The sequence below is a fragment of the Notolepis coatsorum genome (assembly GCF_963971535.1).
Source record: "Notolepis coatsorum genome assembly, chromosome: 7".
In the NCBI taxonomy this organism is placed as follows: domain Eukaryota; kingdom Metazoa; phylum Chordata; class Actinopteri; order Aulopiformes; family Paralepididae; genus Notolepis; species Notolepis coatsorum.
The window spans coordinates 5,548,631-5,572,645 of NC_140171.1; the positions used below are offsets into that span (position 1 = coordinate 5,548,631).

The 24,015-nt window shown below is 43.9% G+C and overlaps 2 protein-coding genes across 3 annotated transcripts in view; both read left to right on the forward strand.

The window, feature by feature from the left end:
• LOC311232594 (tripartite motif-containing protein 14-like) overlaps window positions 1–24,015 on the forward strand; it is a gene marked incomplete at both ends in the record, with an annotated part of 407,443 nt that overhangs the window by 255,425 nt on the left and 128,003 nt on the right. The gene's annotated exons all lie outside the window — the stretch shown is intronic.
• Window positions 998–23,012, forward strand: snrpb2 (small nuclear ribonucleoprotein polypeptide B2). 2 transcript variants are annotated; one of them, XR_014619911.1, is made up of 8 exons: window positions 998–1,042; window positions 6,832–6,907; window positions 8,005–8,177; window positions 11,737–11,874; window positions 17,250–17,285; window positions 18,307–18,395; window positions 22,311–22,641; window positions 22,935–23,012. XR_014619911.1 is itself a non-coding variant. In XM_084318763.1 (7 exons), the coding sequence occupies exons 2-7, from the start codon at window positions 6,844–6,846 to the stop codon at window positions 22,468–22,470; spliced, it is 660 nt and encodes a 219-aa protein (XP_084174889.1). In that variant the 5' UTR covers window positions 998–1,042; window positions 6,832–6,843; the 3' UTR covers window positions 22,471–22,903. The 2 variants fall into 2 exon arrangements, 1 of the variants encoding a protein (XP_084174889.1); XM_084318763.1 differs by lacking the exon at window positions 22,935–23,012 and having other exon boundaries at window positions 22,311–22,903.

Sequence of the window (24,015 nt, forward strand, 5' to 3'; positions counted from 1 at the left end):
TACAGCCCCCACCCACCCACCCAACCCCACCCCACCCACCCAACCTCCCCCAATGTACAGTTTCTACGTCAAATGTATATACACTCTTTTTCTGGACACTTTTTGTATCACAAACAGTACTGTATTTGCAAATCTGATATGTCATAAATGTATATATGTAGCAGTACTGTCTATCTGTATGTCATGTGTGTCATATGTTATGATGAATTGAAAATGGGGGACCCTGATGTAAACAAGATGAAAGTCTTTCTCTGGTCTGCATCCCCTTAACAATTGTATGTATTGAGCTGTACTGTACTGTACCCATTCTGCAATCTGTTAATAAACTTTTCAATCAATCAATTCAATCAATCACAGCCGTAAAAAGATGTGAATCCCTCCCTACCCACATTCAAAACCGCTCTCAACGAGCACCTACGGGAGGCTGCAATTCGAAACTGGCCCCTGTAAATGCCCCCCCCCCCCTAATAGACAGTCTCCTCCCCACCGTATGTATATATATTCTCTCCCTACCGTATGTATATATAATTCTCTCCCCACTGTATGTATTTCTCTCCCACCCACCCCTAATGTACAGTCTCCTCCCCACCATTATGTATACTCTGTCAGGATCTATGGGTAACAGTACTGTAACAGTACTATATACCTGTATGTCATGTATGTCCCTATGCCATAAATGTCATGATGTCATGTATGTTGTGTATGTGTCATAAATATCACTATGAATTGAAAATGGGGGACCCTGATGTAAACTAGACGAAAGTTTTTCTCTGGTCTGCATCCCCTTAACAATTGTGTGTATTGAGCCGTACTGTATTGTACCCATTCTGCAATCTGTTAAATAAAGTTTTCATTCATTCATTTCATTCTATTCATTCATTTCATTCATTTCATTCATTTCATTCATTCTGCATACGCGTGCTCCCTCCCAGTCGGCTGGTGGCGCTAGAGAGGAGTCCGTTTGGTTCAACTTGAACCGGCGCCATCACCAGTCTACTTCCGGTGTGAACCAGAAAACAGTGTGTGTGTGTGCTGCAGTGAGGTGAGTTTTATACATTATTTACATTGTTTTACTATCAATTCGGGAATGGCCTGCCTCTGTTTCTTGTCGGTTTATACAGTTAGAATTGTTATCGTCGATACGCGACACGTAGACATGACCACACAACTAGTGAAACTAGACTTTCTGGTTAACGTTTGTTTGTCGTTAGCGAGGCTGCTAACCATATGAACGCAACTGAAGTGCAGTTGGATCACAAGCCTCGTCAGGTTGAATGGAACTATCACACTTTAATAACACGTCTTATTTGGTTCTTATTATAATATGGGGAAACAATCTATTCATATTTCTTATAAACATCTTTAGTAAAAAAAAAATTATATATTTTTAACCTGCTTCCTAGAGCGTTTGGACGTTATAGACCCACCCACCCCCTCCTAATGTACAGTCCCCTCCCCATCATATACTCTGTCAGGATCTAGGGGTAACAGTACTGTATATTTGAATACCGCTTATGTCACAAATGTATCCGTACTAAATACCTATATGTCCCTAAGCCATAAATGTCATGTATGTTGTGTATGTCATAAATGTCTATATGAATTGAAAATGGGGGACCCTGATGGAAACAAGACAAACGTCTTTCTCAGGTCTGCATCCCCTTAACAATTGTATGTATTGAGCCGTACTGTATTGTACCCATTCTGCAATCTGTTAAATAAAGTTTTCATTCATTCATTCATGGGTATGTAGGAGAGGCAGGGAGCGATGAGGAGACGGGGGAGATGTAGGAGAGTCAGAGGCAGGGAGGGATGGAGGAGATGGATTGGGGAGATGTAGGAGAGGCAGCGAGGGATGGAGGGAGATGTAGGAGAGGCAGGGAGGGATGGAGGGAGATGGATTGGGGAGATGTAGGAGAGGCAGCGAGGGATGGAGGGAGATGTAGGAGAGGCAGGGAGGGATGGAGGAGATGGATTGGGGAGATGTAGGAGAGGCAGCGAGGGATGGAGGGAGATGTAGGAGAGGCAGGGAGGGATGGAGGGAGATGTAGGAGAGGCAGGGAGGGATGGAGGGAGATGTAGGAGAGGCAGGGAGGGATGGAGGGAGATGTAGGAGAGGCAGGGAGGGATGGAGGGAGATGTTTATTAGTGTGGGTGTCTGGGTGACCACCCAATCTATACTATTTATTTATTCCGCTGATTTTTGTCTGCTAACTCCTTTCGCACCACATACACGTACGTGTAAGGTATCAAAACGACCGTCTTGGTCCAACTGGAGTTGCTATTACTTTTTGGAAAGTTTCACCGCACTGGTCCATGGGGAATGAATGGCGGAATGTATCTTTTGAACCGTTTGTCGTAGAGACTTGCGGGTTGTGCTATTGTACTCAGTAGGGATGTCCTCTTTCATTGGTCTATGTTGACCACGCCCATAGTTGGGCTCCTCCCCCTTTGTGTATCTTTTTAACCGTTTGTCGTAGAGACTTGCGGGTTGTGTCATTGTACTCAGTAGGGATATCCTCTTTCATTGGTCTGTTGACCACACCCCCATGTTTCGGCTCCTCCCCTTATCATTAGGTCCCGCCCCCCTTTGTATCTTTTGAACCGTTTGTCGTAGAGACTTGCGGGTTGTGCTATTGTACTCAGTAGGGATGTCCTCTTTCATTGGTCTATGTTGACCACGCCCATAGTTGGGCTCCTCCCCCTTTGTGTATCTTTTTAACCGTTTGTCGTAGAGACTTGCGGGTTGTGTCATTGTACTCAGTAGGGATATCCTCTTTCATTGGTCTGTTGACCACACCCCCATGGTTTGGCTCCTCCCCTTATCATTAGGTCCCGCCCCCTTTTGTATCTTTTGAACCGTTTGTCGTAGAGACTTGCGGGTTGTGCCATTGTACTCAGTAGGGATGTTATCTTTCATTGGTCTATGTTGACCACGCACATAGTTTGGCTCCTCCCCCTTTGTGTATCTTTTGAACCGTTTGTCGTAGAGACTTGCGGGTTGTGTCATTGTACTCAGTAGGGCTATCCTCTTTCATTGGTCTATGTTGACCACGCCCCCATTGTTCGGCCCCTCCCCATTATCATCAGGCCACGCCCCATTTTGTATCTTTTGAACAGTTTGTCGTAGAGACTTGCGGGTTGTGGCATTGTACTCAGTAGGGATATCCTCTTTCATTGGTCTATGTTGACCACTCCCCCAATCCTTAGGCCACACCCTCTTTTTTAAGAATTAGAATTAGAGAATTTTTTGTAAACATTTTTTAATTAAAAACAGAAGGTTCGAAAAACCCTGACGAAGTTTGAATCACTTTATTAAAATTGAGGATTTAGTTTGAGAATATATATAAAAAAAAGAATTTATAATAAAAAAAAATTTATTTACATTTTTTTATTAAAAACGAAGGTTCGAACGTCCATTCGAAAAACCCGGACGAAGTTTGAATCACTTTATTCAAATTGAGGATTTAGTTTGAGGATATAAAAAACATTTAAATTACAAACATGTTCCGTTGTGATGTCACAGTATGATGTCATAATAGAACATTCTAGAACATTTGTGATGTCACAGTATGATGTCATAATAGAACATTCTAGAACATTTGTGATGTCACAGTATGATGTCATAATAGAACATTCTAGAACATTTTGATGTCACAGTATGATGTCATAATAGAACATGTGATGTCACAGTATGATGTCATAATAGAACATTCTAGTTACAGTGGTCACCAACCTTTTTAAGCCCAAGATCACCTTTTTTTTTGGTGAAGGCAAGATCTACCTATTGAAGCGTTGAGAGAAAAAGACAGCCAAGATTGTACTTTAAACAAAATTACTTTTATTTGCCTGTATTCTAATTACATGCAATGCTTTGGTCCAACATTAAAACGTCAAAGTAGAACTATTATGTACTTTCTCAGTCAGCGCTAAGTGCAGTCATCTTATGCAGCATCACTTTTCACATCAAAACAAAAGTAGAACTGTAATGTGGACTTTCTCATATTATTAACATTGACAAACATATTTACAATTAGCATTTTATAAAGTAGAGCTGTAATGTGTACTTTCTCAGTCAGTGCTAAGTGCAGCATCACCTTTCACATCAAAACAAAAGTAGAACTGTAATGTGGACTTTCTCAGTCAGTGCTAAGTGCAGTCAGTGCTAAGTGCAGCATCATTTTCACATCAAAACAAAAGTAGAACTGTATGTGTACTTTCTCAGTCAGTGCTAAGTGCAGCATCACTTTTCACATCAAAACAAAAGTAGAACTGTAATGTGGACTCTCAGGGTAAGATACAAAAAAAAAAAAAAAAAACGTTTTTTTTTTTAAATTAAATTTTTTTTTTAATTTTTAATTTTCATGGAAAGATCTACAGGGACAGTCTCAAAGATCGACCAGTCGATCAAGATCGACGGGTTGGTGACCACTGTTCTAGTACAACATTTGTGTTCTATATATATTCAACAATTCTCTCAGAAGATCTCATTGTGCATCTTTGAACAGTACTGAACAGATAGACTAAACAACATAGATTGAAGCCTGCATTTCTCAACCAAGGTGCCTTGCCTACCGCTTTGCTGTGTAAAGGTGAGTGTCCACTAGGCCTGCCGCGATAAGCAATAAATCGATTAATTGCCGCGATAATTAAAATGAATGCAATGATTTTGACGGGCGCGATTAATTGCTATTTGCGCGTTTGTTTGAGGCGGAACCATTGCCCCTTGTCAGTCACTGTCCGTGTTGGGAAGCGGGCCGCTGGCTTTACTACAGAGCACAGCACAGGAGCTCCGTGGGGCTAACGTTACCCCTCATTGTGTCTATTCTACTAGCATTAACGTTACTCATACAAACAATCAATAGCGAGTTATATTGATCACGCTATGTACGATAGCCATGCTAAAACGCTAGCACAACATTAGCACCTAACCTAACAACAAGCCTTAACAAGTCAGCGATCATTTTGCGAGACTAAACTCTCCGCTCGGTGGCAAATTGTGTTGATGTCGGTTTTGTTTAATCAATAAATGAGGCAGAATACACAGTGACTGTATCCTTTGTTTATTGCACTTGTGCCTGCTGCAAACATAATGATTATGAAATCCTATGCGAGACATTAAAGATGGCGGCGTTCTGTTTTCGTTCAGACTCCCTCAGACTATCCAACGAGTGACGCGTCTCTATTCTGACCAATCAGTGGTCTGCAGTGTTTCACGTGACTTTTCTGGTACCACTTCTACCAATAAGATGCATGCATCTCACTTCTACTCGAGCAGGGACTAAAAAAGTACCTGATAATCACAACAATACTTCCGGTCCGGTCCGTGGGCTTCAAAATAAAAGTCTAAAACACCGGAAAAGACGGAGCGGTGGGCTTCAAAATAAAAGTTTTGGGAAATAAATTTCTCAAAAAAAAAATTCTCTAACCGGTCGCAATAATATCGCTTATCGCGATATTTTCGGTGGCAATTAATCGCCCAGCAAAATGTGTTATCGTGGCAGGCCTAGTGTCCACAATGGCTAGCTAGCTGTTCTACTTGAATACTGAATGTTAATATTGAATCAGACAATATTGAATACTGAATGTTAATTCAGGTTGACATCATTTGACAGTTGACAGGGGGCTGGAAAGTTGATTTAATAAAAGAAAAAATACTAATTTAATCACTTTATTCAAATTGAGGATTTAGGATATATTAAAAAAAATGAAAAAGAAATTAGAATAATTAGAATAAAAACGAAGGTTCGAACGTCCGTTCGAAGAACCCTGACGAAGTTTGAATCCCAAAAACAGGCTTCGGGGACAGCCTTACCAAACATATTATTTATATTATTCAAATGGAACTCAAACATGTTCCGTTGTGATGTCACAGTATGATGTCATGTTTCGAACATCGCTGGGAAGAAAGTTCCAGGATACCATCTCCCCCAAAATAGTTTGTTTTTGAAACTCGCCTTGTTTTCCGTCCGTATAATATGTAATGGGATCCTATTCCAATATGTTATGGCCGCTCTATCCATTGCAGTTTTCTTTAGAGCGTTGGTTCTAGGCAGAGGTAGGGTAAAGCGACTACTTGAAGCATGTCTGGTAGAGAGGCAGGGAGGGGTGGAGGGGTACATGTAGGAGAGGCAGAGAGGGATGTAGGAGGGGGAGAGGCAGGGAGGGAGGGATGTAGGAGAGGCAGGGACTCGGGAGTGCTGGGGGAGATGTAGGAGAGGCAGGGAGGGGTGAATGGGAGAGAGAAATTGTGTGGGACTGGGAGGGAGCGGGTGTAAATATATTTATCCACATCTGTCTGTCTGTCTGTCTGTACATACATCTGCATATAATCCTTTTTACATATCTCTACTATATATCTGTACATATCCCTTACCTACTCTTACTAGTTACACTGCTGGCCAGTATGACTTTTAAATACCTGTAACTGTACATATTAATACTACAACTCCGTACATACATCTGATTAGCACTATACTCAGTAGTACTAATTTATATATTTTATACTCTGTTTAATCACCTGTACATTGTATATTATTATTTATTACTGTACTTGTGCTGTATAATGACAATACATTTAAATCGAATCTAAACCATTTAAGATCATAGCAATTTAGATTAGATTTCCGGATGGACTTTCACTAGCTAGTAGTAGTAGATCTTTGCTGTGACTGACGGGTGAGATCGTCAGAGGATGACTAACATGGACTTTTGATTTGGAAAAACCTTTTAGACCTCTTAAAATATTAGTTAGAACTTATATATTGTACTCCTTTTTAACAAGTCTCTAAGGTCCCGAATGTAATCTAACTAATGTTATTGTTTCATCAGCCATCTGCCATCATGGATATTCGACCCAACCACACCATTTACATAAACAATATGGATGACAAAATCAAGAAGGAAGGTAAGAGTCTGCATGCAATCCTTTCATTCTCCAACAACCAGCCAGTAACTAATGGAACCTCACTGGTTTCTAAGGGTTTAACGCTTGCAGGGGTAGTTTAGTTCTGTTAACTTGCCATGTTCACCCTCTGGGTTTCTCTGCTACCTTTAGGCAGAGATATGGTTAAAGCATTCTTATATTCTGTAAATAGTGTATTTACATTTATGTATTTACATTTATTGTCAATATAAAAATGGTATTTACAATCGAACAGGAAGGAAGGTACTGTAGACACGGATCATCATTAGAATCTTTTTTTAATAGGGTGCAAAAAAAATCACGTTTGAGAGTGATCACTCTCAGCCAATACTGTTTCTAAAGATGATCCTCGTCTCCAGTACCTTCCGTCCTGTTTGATGACCACTATGGTCCAAGTCTGAGCAGCACCGGTCCAAGTCTGAACAGGTTTAGCGTGTGAACTCTCAAGTATATGGGGCGGCATGGTGGAGTAATAATAATAATCTTCATTTATATAGCGCCTTTCATACACAGAATGCAGCTCAAAGTGCTTAACAGAGACGTCTAGTAGTGGTGGTGTAGTGGTTAACACTGTCACCTCACAGCAAGAAGGTCCTGGGTCCGATTACCGCTTCGGGACCAGGTTGCCAGGTACCCGAGTGAGGTATCTCCCGGGCCTTTCTGTGTGGAAAAAGTCTTCAAAGTCCAGTTTAATGGTATTTTGAATCTTGAGGTGTCATGACTGAAAACTACCTGCAGGGGGCAGTGGTTGTACATGTCAGTAGGTGTTCAGCCTCTGTTATTCTCAGCGTTTGATAGGGTTGGTTACCGTGTACTGACCGAACAATAACAAAAAATTTCTAAATAAATAACAATGTTGAAATTCAGAATCTTGGACTTTTCTATTTTACAACTGAAATAACTTTTTTTTAAAGTACCCGAAAAACAGTACCGTTGGGTAACGAATGCCAAATTCCAGGATCTGATATTGGTTCCGGTATGGGTTCATTATGTGAACGGTACCCCAACAACCCCCTAGCGCTTGACAATACATTGATGGTTTGGTTCCTTGTCTTTGTTCCTTGTCTCCATCGTTGCAGAGCTGAAGAGGTCACTCTACGCCCTGTTCTCCCAGTTCGGCCAAGTCGTCGACATCGTGGCCATGAAGACCCCCAGGATGAGGGGCCAGGCCTTCGTGGTGTTCAAAGAGCTGGCCGCCTCCACCAACGCACTGAGGCAACTCCAAGGCTTCCCCTTTTACAACAAGCCCATGGTAAGTTCAGACCCCCCTCGGACTGTTGGTAAGTTTACCGTACAAAAAAAGCTAAGAAAAGGGATTAAAAGGAGAGGTATTTCTATTGTCGGGGGTTAACTTGTGGAACAACGACGCTGGTATGCATTTAAGAATGAGTCATTCGCAGGGCGGCTACGTGGCGTAGTGGGCAAGGCGCTCGCCACGAATGCGGAGACGCTGGGCTCGCCTGTTCGAGCCCAGCGCTCCACATTGCTTTCAGTTTAGCTGGTCGTCCGTACTAATACACATTGGCCGTATTAGGGGGTGGGGAACTGATGGGTGGGGATCGGGCGTTGTGGACAGTGACTCCTACAGGTCGGTTGGTGCGCCTGCGCAGTAGAATCAGGAAGTGTCGGGGGCAGCGTGAGCCTCCCACGCGTTACTCCTCGTCACTGAGAGATCGAGCTGCGCAGGTGAAAAGATGCGACTGCTGTTACCTCAAGTACCGGAGGGGACTTGTGCTATGTATGACTTAGTCCACATTGCAGCCGGCTTGTGGGAGGCAAGAAACAGCGTTCGTGACAGGGGAGGGTTGAATTGGATGATACGAAATTGGGATGGGAGAAAAATATAGAAAAAGTGGATAAAAAAATTATAATAATGAGTCATTCGCTTTTGGTTGTCCACAGAGGGTTTGTGTAGCTATTGTTGAGGGTTACAAATGTGAATGATTTTTATTTTGGAGGGAAGCTTAATTTGATAAGAATATAGGACAGGCATGTATAAGCATTATGCTTCAGCCTGTACCTTTTCGGTCACTGCCAAAACAAAGACTGTTGACCTTATTTACAGTCTGGAAGGATTGTGCATATTGTATTGTGTGATGATGACGACTGAATAAAACTACTACATATTGGTATAGACCTCTCACTATAGACTCACTATAGACTATATAAATGGTGCATTTATATAGCAGCTTTTATCCAAATCACTTTACAATTTTCTTCCTCACATTCACCCATTCACTCACCGACGGCAGAGGCGACCATGCAAGGTGCCAACCTGCTCACCGGGAGGCACTTAGGGGTTCGGTGTCTTCTTGCTCAAGGACACTTTGACACGCTCCGGATTACCAGTCGACTGCCCTACCCCCCGAGCCACTGTCGCCCCCATAACTGTAACTCCTGTAACTTAAAAGCATAAGTTACAATTAGAGCTGCCGCGATTACCGCATTACCGCGGTATCGCTGTTACATCACGGCCACCGCAGAGTAGGCTGAATACCGCGTCACCGCTGTTTTTTATAATAATAATAATAATTTACCCTCCTCTCGTTGGGCTTGCGGCTCTGCAGATATACCCTACTCGTCTATCGAGGTTCCAAGCGACCCTATTGGGTACCAGAAAAGTCACGTGAAACATTGCAGACCACTGATTGGTCAGAAGAGAGACGCGTCACACGTTTTTACGTCCTGAATGTCAGTTCATCACAACAGCTAATAACGTTAGCTTTAACTCTCCGCCGGAGTGGACTATCATCGCTCTTCAGGAGTACTAAACGAGACATAATGATTTTACTGTCTGCAACGAATGTTATAATAAAAGCCCTTCGTTCTATACACTTGTCTGATTGAAAACTTTATTAACAGACCGCAGAATGGGACAACTCAGCACGCTCTGAGCAAAGAAAGGAACTGAGATATGAATAGAGTATTGCTTGCTATGGTCCGGTAAATACGCTGATGTTATTGAACGCATAACTATATAATGTCAATGCCACAAAACGAATGCCTTTATTATAAAGTAGTAACTTTATAGTAATAATAATAAGAAAGGGTCGGGGGGGTGCCCGCGACACCGAGTGAACTGCGCATCCGTGTTTCACTTTCAATAACTAATGCGTGCTTGCCGAATCCCAAACAATATTCATGCTGCAAAGTCATCCTCTAAAGATAGACATTTAGACTAGAGGCAGGCTATATGCTATAAAGAGTAGACTACTACTACTAAAAAAAAAAAATGCATTCAAACTTTTTTTTAAATTTTTTGTGTGCGTGCGGTAAAAACCGCGGCGGTAGGAAATATTTTGCAAATTTGTGCGATAAGGAAATAATCAATACCGCGGCAGCTCTAGTTACAATAATAAAATGGCAAACACAAGGTTAAGTTCCAAATAAGTTATTTATTTAAATACAGTGTATACAGTTGCTCAATAGTTGAATGTTGAACATGTAAACACACACACACACGCAGTGGAACAGAGGACCAAGCAATCGCATAATAGACGATGATGTGTCTAAAATGTAAAACTTTCAAACAAATCTTTACAAACGCATGGTGGCGCTGGCGAGTTGTCATAGCGGCGCTGCGCTCCTATACTGTTGTTTAGAGAGAGCCCTGAGATAGATCCTATACTGTTGTTTAGAGAGAGCCCCGGGACAGATCCTATACTGTTGTTTAGAGAGAGAGCCCTGAGACAGATCCTATACTGTTGTTTAGAGAGAGAGCCCTGAGACAGATCCTATACTGTTGTTTAGAGAGAGCCCTGAGACAGATCCTATACTGTTGTTTAGAGAGAGCCCTGAGATAGATCCTATACTGTTGTTTAGAGAGAGCCCTGAGACAGATCCCATACTGTTGTTTAGAGAGAGCCCTGATACAGATCCTATACTGTTGTTTAGGGAGAGCCCTGATACAGATCCTATACTGTTGTTTAGGGAGAGCCCTGATACAGATCCTATACTGTTGTTTAGAGAGAGAGCCCTGAGACAGATCCTATACTGTTGTTTAGAGAGAGCCCTGGGACAGATCCTATACTGTTGTTTAGGGAGAGCCCTGAGACGGATCCTATACTGTTGTTTAGAGAGAGAGCCCTGGGACAGATCCTATACTGTTGTTTAGAGAGAGAGCCCTGGGACAGATCCTATACTGTTTAGAGAGAGAGCCCTGAGACAGATCCTATACTGTTGTTTAGAGAGAGAGCCCTGAGACGGATCCTATACTGTTTAGAGAGAGAGCCCTGAGACAGATCCTATACTGTTTAGGGATGTCCCGATCACGTTTTTTTGCTCCCGATCCGATCCCGATCATGTGATTTTGAGTATCTGCCGATACCGATATTTCCCGATCCGATCAAAAAATAAATAATAATTAAAAAAAAAAAAAAATCAACAAACATGACCATGTTCACGTCTTAAACTCATACTGAGGCCTTAGTTTTTGTTTTATTTATTTATCGTCACACAGAGCAGAAGAATTTAGCCAAAACAAACCAATAGTTACCAGCTGCAGAACGGCAGACCAGCCACACTCTCAGACCCAAACGCAATGTGAGAAATTGGGATAAAAAAACGGTTGGTCTGCCGTTCTGCAGCTGGATACTATTGGTTTGTTTTGGCAAAATTCTTCTGCTCTGTGTGACAATAAATAAATGAATGATGATATGCAATTTAAAACCAAAAATGTAAGTTTTTTTTCTTTTTCGATCCCGATCTTCGGAAAATCACGTGATCGGATCGGGACATCCCTAATACTGTTGTTTAGGGATGAGCCCTGAGACAGATCATTGACTCCTCCGTCCCGTCCCGTCTGCTCCTAGCGGATCCAGTACGCCAAGACGGACTCCGAGGTCATCGCCAAAATGAGAGGCACCTACGGCGACAAAGACAAGAAGAAGGAGAAGAAGAAGAAGGCTCAGGAGATCAACGTGATCAACGTCTTGAAGAAGCCCACGACGGTGAGTGAGGTCACCGACCCCAGCCTAACCCTGTGTGGTGTGTCATCAGCAGTGTTGGGACTAACGCGTTACAAAGTAACGCGTTACAGTAACAAAGTTACTTTTGGCGATAACTAGTACTCTAACGCATTACTTTTGAAATTCAGTAACGCTACTTACGTTACTGAATGGTTCGTCACTGCGTTATTTGCGTTATATACGGCGTAGATTGATAGCGAGCGGTAGTGATTATTATTATTATTATTATTATTATCCTCATATCCTCTCTGCCTGGCTGCGGGGAAACGCTATGCTGGGGGCGTGTTTTGTTTACTATTCCTGATCCTGACTGATAATGGCAGCGCCCAGGCAGAGCACTCGCGTATTTCTCTTTTGTCGAGCGAAAAGAAAATAACGTTTTAGTTATGTCATTTGTGTTTTGGCTCAAAGATACTGGAGTCTAACGTTAACTACGAGGACTCATCCAAATCCACTCGCCACCCGCGTAGAATGATACGAGGCGACACACAGCAAATGGGACGGAAAACTTTTTCCAACTACTTGGAGAGAGAATATACAGTACAACATGGAAATGAGATAAAGAAAATGTTTAAGGGGCTGCTGGACTAACTTTACATCTCGACAGACACTGGTGAGTGCAGTGATGTGAATGTAAATTAATGGAAACTCAAGTTGATCAACGCATTTTGACTACAAATCTGCCAGGGAATCTCATCAATACTAATCAAACAATATAAATATAGTCCTTTCATGCACAATTGATATCCTAACTACTATTCTAACGTTGCAATGCACGATTGATATCTTAAACAACGTTGCAAGACTGTTATAATGAAACGCTCCGGCGACAGATATCAAGGCTGTTCCTCAAGCACTTATTTTCAACCTAGAACCTAAACGTGCCTGCGCTCAACCTCCCCGAGCAATTAGGCACGGTGCATTTCTTATTACGTCGGGACATTTGTGTTTGTGTCAGATTTGTGTTTGTATCTAGACCACATTGCTTAGCAGAGTTCAGTGATGTGAATGGAAACTGTCAAGTTGATCAACCGATTTTGAGTATCTGTATCTGGCTGCATGGGAGCAATCTTTTTCTTCTTCAAGTAACTAAATAGTTACTTTTCACAGTAACGCATTACTTTTGGGTGTAAGTAACTAGTAACGTAACGGAGTTACTTTTGAAATGAGTAACTAGTAAAGTAACTGAGTTACTATTTTTCAGTAACTAGCACAACACTGGTCATCAGTCACCGACCCCAGCCTAACCCTGTGTGGTGTGTCATCAGTCACCGACCCCAGCCTAACCCTGTGTGGTGTGTCATCAGTCACCGACCCCAGCCTAACCCTGTGTGGTGTGTCATCAGTCACCGACCCCAGCCTAACCCTGTGTGGTGTGTCATCAGTCACCGACCCCAGCCTAACCCTGTGTGGTGTGTCATCAGTCACCGACCCCAGCCTAACCCTGTGTGGTGTGTCATCAGTCACCGACCCCAGCCTAACCCTGTGTGGTGTGTCATCAGTCATCGACCCCAGCCTAACCCTGTGTGGTGTATCATCAGTGAGGTCATCGACCCCAGCCTAACCCTGTGTGGTGTGTCATCAGTGAGGTCATCGACCTCCAGGCAAAAGCTTGGTTTTTGCACTTTTGTTTGTAATGGTTTGTTTTGGTCCGATGTGTGGTAGGGCTGGGCGATATGACCAAAAATGATATCGCGATAACCATATCGATGACAAACAAAAAAAATCGATACAAAAAAATATCTATCGATTATTAAAATATATCGCGATGGGCGGTCAGGTGGCGTAGCGGAGATTGTGCTCGTCACCAATGCAAGAGGCTGCGGTCTCGACTCCCGGAGAGTCAGCATTGCCTTGGCTCGGGCTGATCGCTATACTAACTCGTTTGGCTGAGTTAGGGGGAGGGGAGCCGTGGGTGGGTCCTGGGCGTTGTGGACAGCGACCCCTACAGTTCGGTCGGGGCGCCTGCTCAGCAAGGGTAGGATCTGGAGAGAGGTAGTGCGACCTTCCACACGTTACACTCTCCCGGTGAGAATCTGCGCGGCCAGGCTGGCTGCCGGCTGGCTGCACATGCGTCGGAGGAAAGCATGTGACAGTCTCCGGCCTCTCGGACCAACAGTAGGGGAAAGTGCGCAACAACCAGGAAGGCGTTGGGAATTGGCATAACGACTAACAGTGGGTTGGGAGAAAAATCGGAAAAAGAAGGAGGGGGAAAAAGATAATAAAAAAATATATATATATATATATCGCGATAATTATTGTTATCGTTATATCGCCCAGGCCTAGGTAGGGGTGTGGACATTTCTCGATTTCTAAGATGCATCGCGATGCGGACGTGGACGATTCTGCATCGATGCAGTGACGGAACATAATAGATTATTATAGCCTACTAGTGTTCATGTTCATATATAAAAAAGCAGCCATATGTGATATGTGTGACTTTAGGCACATAGCGCACATTTACGCATATAACGTAGAACAATTTGCGCAAAATTGCTGCGGCGAAAAATGGTTAGTAAAAGTTAGACGTACGTAGTACCAACTTACTGGACACGGGAGTCTTCAATAACGTTTGGATGCTAATCCATTTTGTGACTCCATTTGTTGAAACATCTTTGTTGGCAGACGGCTCCTGCTATCTAGCGTGACCTGTGTAACGTTAATTAACTTGTGTTCCGCTGGAAAATACTGTTCATCACTGCATACAACTTTTAATTTTAATCCAAACGTCCATTCAGAAACTTTGTATTATGAAATAAGACATTCGGCGATATCTGTGACTATTCCTATGCCTTGGTCTGTGTTCAGCTGACACTGTTGACACGCCCACTAGGCAGAGCTAGTGCTCCGGTCACGCATCCACTCAACTCATAGAAAATACAGCATCAGGCTATTCTAAAAGTATTGATACTCTAATAAAATGTAGTATTGAACCGTTTTTAACAACTGGGTATCGAGATACCTTTCTAGTATCTGTGTATCATGCAACACTAGTAAAGACATTTATTTTGACATTCTGATTTAAGAACTTTCTAAATAAAAGTAAATGTATCTGACTGCTTGTATTAATTGATGAAAAAGTAGCTGTGTGTGCAGTAATATAGATTATAAAATTGAGGATGTAATATATTATTGAGCTGCATCGTAGAATCGAATCGAATCATGGACAGCTGAATCGAATCGTGAGGCCAGTGAAGATTCACAGCTCTAATGTGTGGGTTGAGTTTAGTAACTTATTATACTGTGGATTTCTCCAGACCTCTCTTGGTAGAACCTGACCAGCAATAATACCCACCCCCCTATCCCCACTCAACTCCAATAGAATAGAATAGAAGTACCTTTTTTTTTATTTTACTTTCTCCTTATTTTTCTATTTTTCTCCCATCCCAATTTCGTATTGACAATTCTCCACTCCCCTGTCTTGAACGTTGCTAGACTATGCCTTCCACTGGTCGCTGTAGGGAGGATAGAAGCCTTGCATCACGTGTCCCCCTCCGGTACACGAGGAGGCAGCCTGTCGCATCTTTTCACCAGACAGCGCAGACTCTCAGTGGCGAGGAGGAGTAACGCGTGGGACGAGCGCAATCTCCGCTACGCCACCCAGCCGCCCATAGAAATACTTTATTGATCCAGGACTCGGGTTCGACTCTCGGGACACCAGGGGTTCTTTGCCGAATGTCTTCCCCGATCTATCTCCCGATCCTCCTCTCGATCGGCCGGTGAACTCCACTCACTCGGCCGCCTCTCGCTTGATGAGCTTTTGGTTGGAATCGATCTGTTTTGACGCTACATGATTGAATACCCAGAATGATCCCTTTTTAAAGGTGGAATCTTCAAAGCTGTCAATTAGCGACCTCTAGGTAATGGAGCCCTGCCTGCTATTGCACTTTGTTTACATCTTTTGTTGTGGTCTGGTGTTGTGGTCTGGAGTTTGAGTGGGGACAGCGAAGAGAGTTCTGGAGAAAGTTACTAAACTCCAACCCACATGAATTGATTGTACAAACTCTTGTGATTGCATTTATTGTATTTGTTATGTATGTGCGCTCGCCATCATTGAAAATGAGGGCTTGCTCTCAAATTTTTTTTTTGTTGAAATAAAGATTGAATTCAATTGAAATACCAAAAAAAATTGATAAACAAAGTGTAATACCAAGCAGGGCTGTTTTGCCAGAGGTCACCGTTGGGCGACATTTCCGATTCTACCTTTAAGTCCCGCCAGAACCGCCAGTTGCATCTGGATATACAGGCGATGTCTTGTTGTGGACATTAAAGATGCTGGTAGAGAACATTGAGCCACTAGGTGTCGCACTAGAGCACCAGCATGTCATTCATCCAATCGGGTGCATTCCATGTGGGGAAATGGGAAGCAGGGAGGGGATACATGCACGTAACATGTAAACAACATACATTTGGACCCGCAAAATGTTTTTAAAACAAATCCATTAATCAATACTTTGGGGGGGGGGGGGGGGGGGGGTGCAATACTTTTATTCCGCACCTTTCTAAAACCTCTGTGGATGTATTCTCTTTTGAATATCATTACGCTACATAACATTTTTATATATAGCACCTTTAAAATTCAGTTGGTTCAGGAAGTGGATCTTAGAAAATGTCTCATGTCACTTTAAGAAATATAACTGTACATTAGTATAATTATTGTATGGGCGGCTAGGTGGTGTAGTGGGCAAGGCACTCGCCACCAATGTGGAGACGCTGGGTTCGCGTGTGCGAATCCAGCTCCACATTGTTTTCAGTTTGGCTGGTCGTCCGTACTAATACAATTGGCAGTATTAGAGGGTGGGAAACTGATGGGTGGGGATCGGGCGTTGTGGACAGCGACTCCTACAGGTCGGTTGGTGCGCCTGCGCAGTAGAATCAGGAAGTGTCGGGGGACGCGTGAGCCTCCCACGCGTTACTCCTCGCCACTGAGAGATCGAGCTGCGCAGGTGAAAAGATGCGACTGCTGTTACCTCAAGTGCCGGAGGGGACTTGTGCTATGTATGACTTAGTCCACATTGCAGCCGGCTTGTGGGAGGCAAGAAACAGCGTTCGTGACAGGGGAGGGTTGAATTGGATGATACGAAATTGGGATGGGAGAAAATATAGAAAATGGGAGAAAAAGTGGATAAAAAAAAATTAGCATTGTATTGTATTTTATTCGTATAACTTTTTAGCATGTCTATTCTATTTGTATTTTTGCACAATCGAGGCGGGCATGGCCAACTTCATTTCACTACATGTCTTGTGTATGTGTGTGTGTGACAAATAAATCTCTTGAATCTTGAAATAAGAGAGAACTTTGTCGTTTACGTCACTTCAAACATAGTATTCATCATGTGTTTCTTTCTTTCTCACAGGGATCGAACCCACAATCAAATACACAGCTGGAAAAGGTACGCTTTTTATTATTATCTTAATCCAGTTGAAAGAACACTTAAGTGAATCCTGAATGGGACCCGCTGGTTTCTGTGTTTTTTCCATCACCTCACTTCTCGTTCATCCCCTTAGTGAAGGCCTTGTACATGCTTGCAGTTTTAAGGGTTTATCGTTTTAGGAATGTTTTAGTTCAGTGGTTTCCGAGCTTTGGAGTGACTGTACACTAAGGTTGTCCTCGACTAAAGACATTCTTGTTATTGGATAAATGGACTCAGACCAAACCAATGGATAAATGGACTAAGACCAAACCAGTAGATAAATCGACTAAGACCAAACCAGTAGATAAATCGACTAAAGACCAAACCAGTAGATAAATGGACTAAGACCAAGCCAGTAGATAAATGGACTAAGACCAAACCAGTAGATAAATCGACTAAAGACCAAACCAGTAGATAAATGGACTAAGACCAAACCAGTAGATAAATGGACTAAGACCAAGCCAGTAGATAAATGGACTAAGACCAAGCCAGTAGATAAATGGACTAAGACCAAACCAGTAGATAAATGGACTAAGACCAAACCAGTAGATAAATGGACTAAGACCAAACCAGTAGATAAATGGACTAAGAGTGGGCGGTCCTGCTGTACCACACTGAACACCGGGGGAGCCATGAGAGCTGCTTTATTGCTCAGCTGAAAGCTTAATGTATTTCCCGAACTCCAGCAGAGTGACTTTAGTAGCGTAACTAAATATATTGAACCTGCCACGTTAAATTAAGCTCTGAGACAAGTTGTTATTATTTTCATGCAGTATGTGGTTGTGTGTATGTGTGTGTGTGAACCTATATATACATACGACGTAATGCGGATAACATTTTTACAACCGATTATCTAATGTTACCCGTCCAGCAGCCAAAAAAAACGGCGTCCGTCGTTTCCCAAGCAAGTTTGTGTATATATACGAAATATATAAACGTGTATGCCGATGAAAAACGTTCCGCCTGTTAGAAACATTGATGATCCGTGTCGTCCTCTCAGGTTCCAGACAACCCACCCAACTACATCCTGTTCCTGAGTAACCTGCCGGAGGAGACCAACGAGATGATGCTGTCCATGCTGTTCAACCAGTGAGTAGAGGAGCATCGTGTCTGACCCTGACCCTGACCCTGCCCCTGACCCTAACCCTGACCCTGCCCCTGACCCTACAACAAAATAATTAAAGCTTTCTATTTTTGTGGCCACATTATAGACAAAGGCCATCAACATAAAGTATGCACATGCTCAACCAGCACTAGACTTTACTTTCTTTAAAATAAACACAAAAAAAACAATGTCAACAAGGTTTAATTTCCCTGATTGTCAGTTCTTAACTCATTGACCGCCGGAGGTCGCTGTGGGCGTATATGGCCGTTTGTGCCAGCGCTGTAATGAAATGGGGGTACATGCCGGTGTTTGTAGTGCTGAAACTATATTAAATATTATAGCTAGGGATCTAATGACATAGTCTGTTGTCATTGAGTTTCTTCCGGTCAAGTTGCAAAAAACAGACTTTTTTCATCAATACATTCCCGTTTTATACCGTGGTGAATATGAGTATAGTTTTAGGGTAGTTCTGTGTAATCCCAGGAAACGCTGCTAAAGTGCGTTTTAGTGCAATTCACTAAACACGTTGCCATTCCTCGCTTGGATCAACAATCAATCTGAAATCAATGCTAGATTATCGGTATTATGTTTCATCATGCATGCATAAAAAAAGGGGGGGGGGGCGTGTAGTCTTTTACCAACGCACTTGCAGTTCCGCGTTCGGGTTCCGCGATCTGATTGGCCAGTGACGTTTCTCTCAGAGCCAATCGCGTTACACCTAGTTCTGCCTCTAACAGCCTGCTAGCTACCTAACGCCTAGTTCTATCACTGGTTAAGCTTAGGCGACTCTTTCGAAGTTGGTTACGGTTAGAGTTTGGAATCAGGGCTGGTGGTCTATCGCCCTGCTCTAAGACAAACTCTAACCTTAACCAACTTCGAAAGAGTCGCCAAGCTTAACCAGTGATAGAACTAGGCGTCACGCGATTGGCTCTGAGAGAAACGTCACTGGCCAATCAGATCGCGGAAAACTGCAAGAGCGTTGGTAAAAGACTACACGCATGCTTTGATCGCTACCAACGGGATACGTTACACACACACACGCTCCGGTCGCGGGGAAAGGATTATCGGATCAACGCAAGATTGATAACATTATAGTCCTTACCTTGTCTATGATGTACTGTATGTATGTATGTATCCAACGTAATCCAGCATTGAACATGAACCCGGGGGGGGGCCCGACCCTCGTCGATGCATGTGTTATAAGCGCTTGTCTTGCCGGAGTATTTAGACCCCGCCCCCACGCCGCAGCTCGGCCCAGAAAACAAGCCACATCGTTTCAAATGGAATGCAATAGTGGCCGCAAGGCGCTAGGCGGCGGTATCGGACCGTTGCGATCTCAGACCGTTGCTATCTCAGAGTGCCACACAGTTCCACAGCACAGCAGGATGAATTATGAATGGAAATAGCGAATAAAAGAAATAACGATCCAATAACGAGTATACTCGTTGTTGGCAGAATTCTATTGGCGGTCAAATATTGCAGTATTTGAAATACAATGAAAGGAATATGGCTGGATTTCTTATCAAAAAGGAAAAGTGTCACTGTTATTTAAAATAAATAAATCATGTGTACTAAAAATATATAACCTTTTATTTTTTAATTGCATGTAACATTATGAAGTATTCTCTTATGCCACTTTTCCACTGCATGGTACCTACTCGACTCGCTTTTGTTTGTTTTCCCACTGCATGTAGTAAAGAGAGATACATAATGACTAGGGGTGTAACGGTACGTGTATTCGTCCCGCGAATTTACGGTACGGCCGTCACGGTGCGGTACGTGCAGCCATACGACGAATACGCCCCACAGCGCACACACCAGTCGCTCATGCAGGCACTCGCAGGTTCCGTGCGAGAACAGCGCACGTGGCCGGGCACACCGAGTCCGACTTCAGTTCAGAGCGGGCGAAAGTGCACGGAGAAAGGCACATTTACATTGAAACAGCTGCAGGGTCATTACAATTTTACAGTTTTCTTTCGTTTTCTTGTTCGCCCAATAACGTTACCCAAATGAAACCAACACATGCGCCAACAAACACATCAACATTCTCCCCCGCCGGACTCACAGGCACAATCCAAAAAAAAAAAAAAACATACTTTTCCGGACAGATCATCTGAGCTCCTCTCCAGTTGAACAGTTTAAATCCAAATAATCCTCTGCCATTGTTGTAATATGTCATCTGTTCTCTAGTATTCAGTCTTGTCGTGAAGTTAAATTCTCTCTAGAAGTGAAACTGAAACTTAGCAAGGATAAGTTGTTAAAGGGGCAGTAGGCAAGTGGATGCCTGAACACAGAATGACACCAGTATCACTGACTACCACGGCAAGCCTATAGAAAATGATTCTATTTAATAATAATAATTATAATAATTATCTTAAATATAATATATATATAAAAAAAAAATAATAATAATAATAATAATAAAAAAATGTAATTCTATTGTACCGTACTCGTACCGAACCGTGACCCCAATACCGAGGTACGTACCGAACCGTGGCTTCTGTGTACCGTTACACTCCTAATAATGACTAAGAAATATAATATACACATACAGTAATAATAACTAATAAATATAATATACAGTAATAATAACGGTAATGAATCTAATATACAGTAATAATAACTAATAAATATAATATACAGTAATAATGGTACATATAATGTACAGTAATAATACTGGTAATAAATATAATATACAGTAATAATAACGGTAATAAATAGAATATATACAGTAATAAATAGAATATACCGTAATAACAAAGTAATACAAATTATATACTGTGATAAATAGAATGTACACTGTACAGTATTAATAACTGAGTAATAACTCATAGTTGTAGCCTCCCCAGCCCTCCTCCAAAAGATCGACCACCTTGTTCTCTCCGTGGATGGCTACTCCATCTGCCCCTCCACAGAGGTAAGGAACCTGGGCGTAATACTGGACTCCACCCTCTCATTTCACCCTCACGTCAAGTCTTGTCACCAGATCCGCCTTCTTCCACCTCAGAACCATCTCTCGCCTCCGCGCCTCACTCTCCGACACCTCAGCGGAAACACTCATTCACGCCTTCATCACTTCCTGCCTCGACTACTGTAACGGAATCCTTCTTGGTGCCTCCAAGAAGGTTCTGTATCGCTTACAGTACGTCCAAAACTCTGCTGCGAGGGTCCTCACGCGCACCAAACCCTGGCAGCACATCACCCCCACCCTGCAAAAACTCCACTGGCTCCCCATCAACTACCGAATCCCCTACAAGATCCTCCTCCTCACCTACAAATCCCTGCACGGGTTGGCCCCTTCCTACCTGACCAACCTACTCCACCCCTACACTCCAGCACGAGGCCTCCGATCCTCCAACTCCGACCTCCTCACCATCCCCCGCACCAGGCGTGCCAGACTGGGAGACCGAGCTTTCGCTGCAGCTGCCCCCGGACTGTGGAACTCCCTCTCCCCCCTCATCCGAGGCTCTGACACCATCAACCTCTTCAAAACCAAGCTAAAAACCCACCTGTTCACACTCGCCTTCACGCAACACGGCCCCGCTCCCAAGTAGCCCACCCCTGACTTTTTTCTTAAGCCACAGATTCCGTTGTTTTGTTTTGTTGTTTGTTTGTTTGTTAATTTCAACCACTTCATCCAATTGGACAGAACTTGCCTCCTTTTTTTAATTTTAATTTTTATCTCTTTTATCTTATTTGTTTTTTCTTGTTGTTACTATACACAGATCTTTTATGTATTTTATTATATTTTTTCAATTTTATTTCTTATTTTTTCCATCCTTTCCTTGTACAGTGTCCTTGAGTCTGAGAAAGGCGCTTCTCTCTTCAAATCCAATCTATTATTATTATTATTATTATTATTAATAAATAGAATCTAACTAAAGCCTCTTTCTTCACAGGTTCCCTGGGTTCAAAGAGGTGCGACTGGTTCCCGGTAAACACGACATCTCCTTCGTGGAGTTCGATAGCGACGGCCAGGCGGGCGTGGCCAAGGACGCGCTACAGGGCTTCAGGATCACCGCCACCTGCGCCATGAAGATCACCTACGCCAAGAAGTAGTCCCCCCCCCCCCCCCCCCCCCCCCCCGAGGCCAAGAGACTCTGAAAACAAGATCCGGCCCCTGAGATAGTGCTGTGTAAGATACCATGATACTGGCCAACGTGTGTCAATACTGTACTGCGAGAGGAAGCATCACAGTACTATACGCCCCGCCCTCACCCCCGACCCCAGGCTGTCACTGGACTGACCCCCGACCCCAGGCTGTCACTGGACTGACCTCCGACCCCTGGCTGTCACTGGACTGACCTCCGACCCCAGGCTGTCACTGGACTGACCCCCCGACCCCAGGCTGTCACTGGACTGACCTCCGACCCCTGGCTGTCACTGGACTGACCCCCCGACCCCAGGCTGTCACTGGACTGACCCCCGACCCCAGGCTGTCACTGGACTGACCCCCGACCCCAGGCTGTCACTGGACTGACCCCCCGACCCCAGGCTGTCACTGGACTGACCCCCGACCCCAGGCTGTCACTGGACTGACCCCCCGACCCCAGGCTGTCACTGGACTGACCTCCGACCCCAGGCTGTCACTGGACTGACCTCCGACCCCAGGCTGTCACTGGACTGACCCCCGACCCCAGGCTGTCACTGGACTGACCCCCCGACCCCAGGCTGTCACTGGACTGACCCCCGACCCCAGGCTGTCACTGGACTGACCTCCGACCCCAGGCTGTCACTGGACTGACCTCCGACCCCTGGCTGTCACTGGACTGACCTCCGACCCCAGGCTGTCACTGGACTGACCCCCCGACCCCAGGCTGTCACTGGACTGACCCCCGACCCCAGGCTGTCACTGGACTGACCTCCGACCCCTGGCTGTCACTGGACTGACCCCCGACCCCAGGCTGTCACTGGACTGACCCCCGACCCCAGGCTGTCACTGGACTGACCCCCGACCCCAGGCTGTCACTGGACTGACCCCCGACCCCAGGCTGTCACTGGACTGACCCCCGACCCCAGGCTGTCACTGGACTGACCCCCCGACCCCAGGCTGTCACTGGACTGACCCCCGACCCCAGGCTGTCACTGGACTGACCCCCGACCCCAGGCTGTCACTGGACTGACCTCCGACCCCAGGCTGTCACTGGACTGAGCAGAAGAACGGACTCTGGGCCTTTTATCCTCTTCACGGTTTTCAACTCAAGGAGACTATAAGGAGAAGGAGACTATAAGGAGAAGGAGACTATAAGGAGAAGGAGTGGTCGTCACGACAGAATGCCGTTCTATGTTCTGCTTGGTGTCGGCCTTTGGTGCCAGTTCTATTGAAGCCTGAGCTATCTGAGGAAATATACATCCAATAATATTAGGGATGTCCCGATCCGATCACGTGATTTTCAGAAGATCGGGATCGAAAAGAAAAAAAAATCTGATTATTTTTTTTTTACTTTTTTTTTGTATTCAACAAACATGACCATCTTAAACTCATACTGAGGCCTTAGTTTTGGTTTTAAAATTGCATATCATCATTCATTTATTTATTGTCACACAGAGCAGAAGAATTTTGCCAAAACAAACGCATTTCCTTTGATTTAATTATACATCAAA

Bases quoted from the DNA above. Each gene is read 5' to 3' on its own strand.
- snrpb2 (XM_084318763.1), top strand. From the start codon at position 6,844: ATGGATATTCGACCCAACCACACCATTTACATAAACAATATGGATGAC. The intron at 17,286-18,306 runs GTACGCTTTTTA...TCGTCCTCTCAG, and splicing joins CAAATACACAGCTGGAAAAG to GTTCCAGACAACCCACCCAA. The intron at 18,396-22,310 runs GTGAGTAGAGGA...CTTTCTTCACAG, and splicing joins CTGTCCATGCTGTTCAACCA to GTTCCCTGGGTTCAAAGAGG.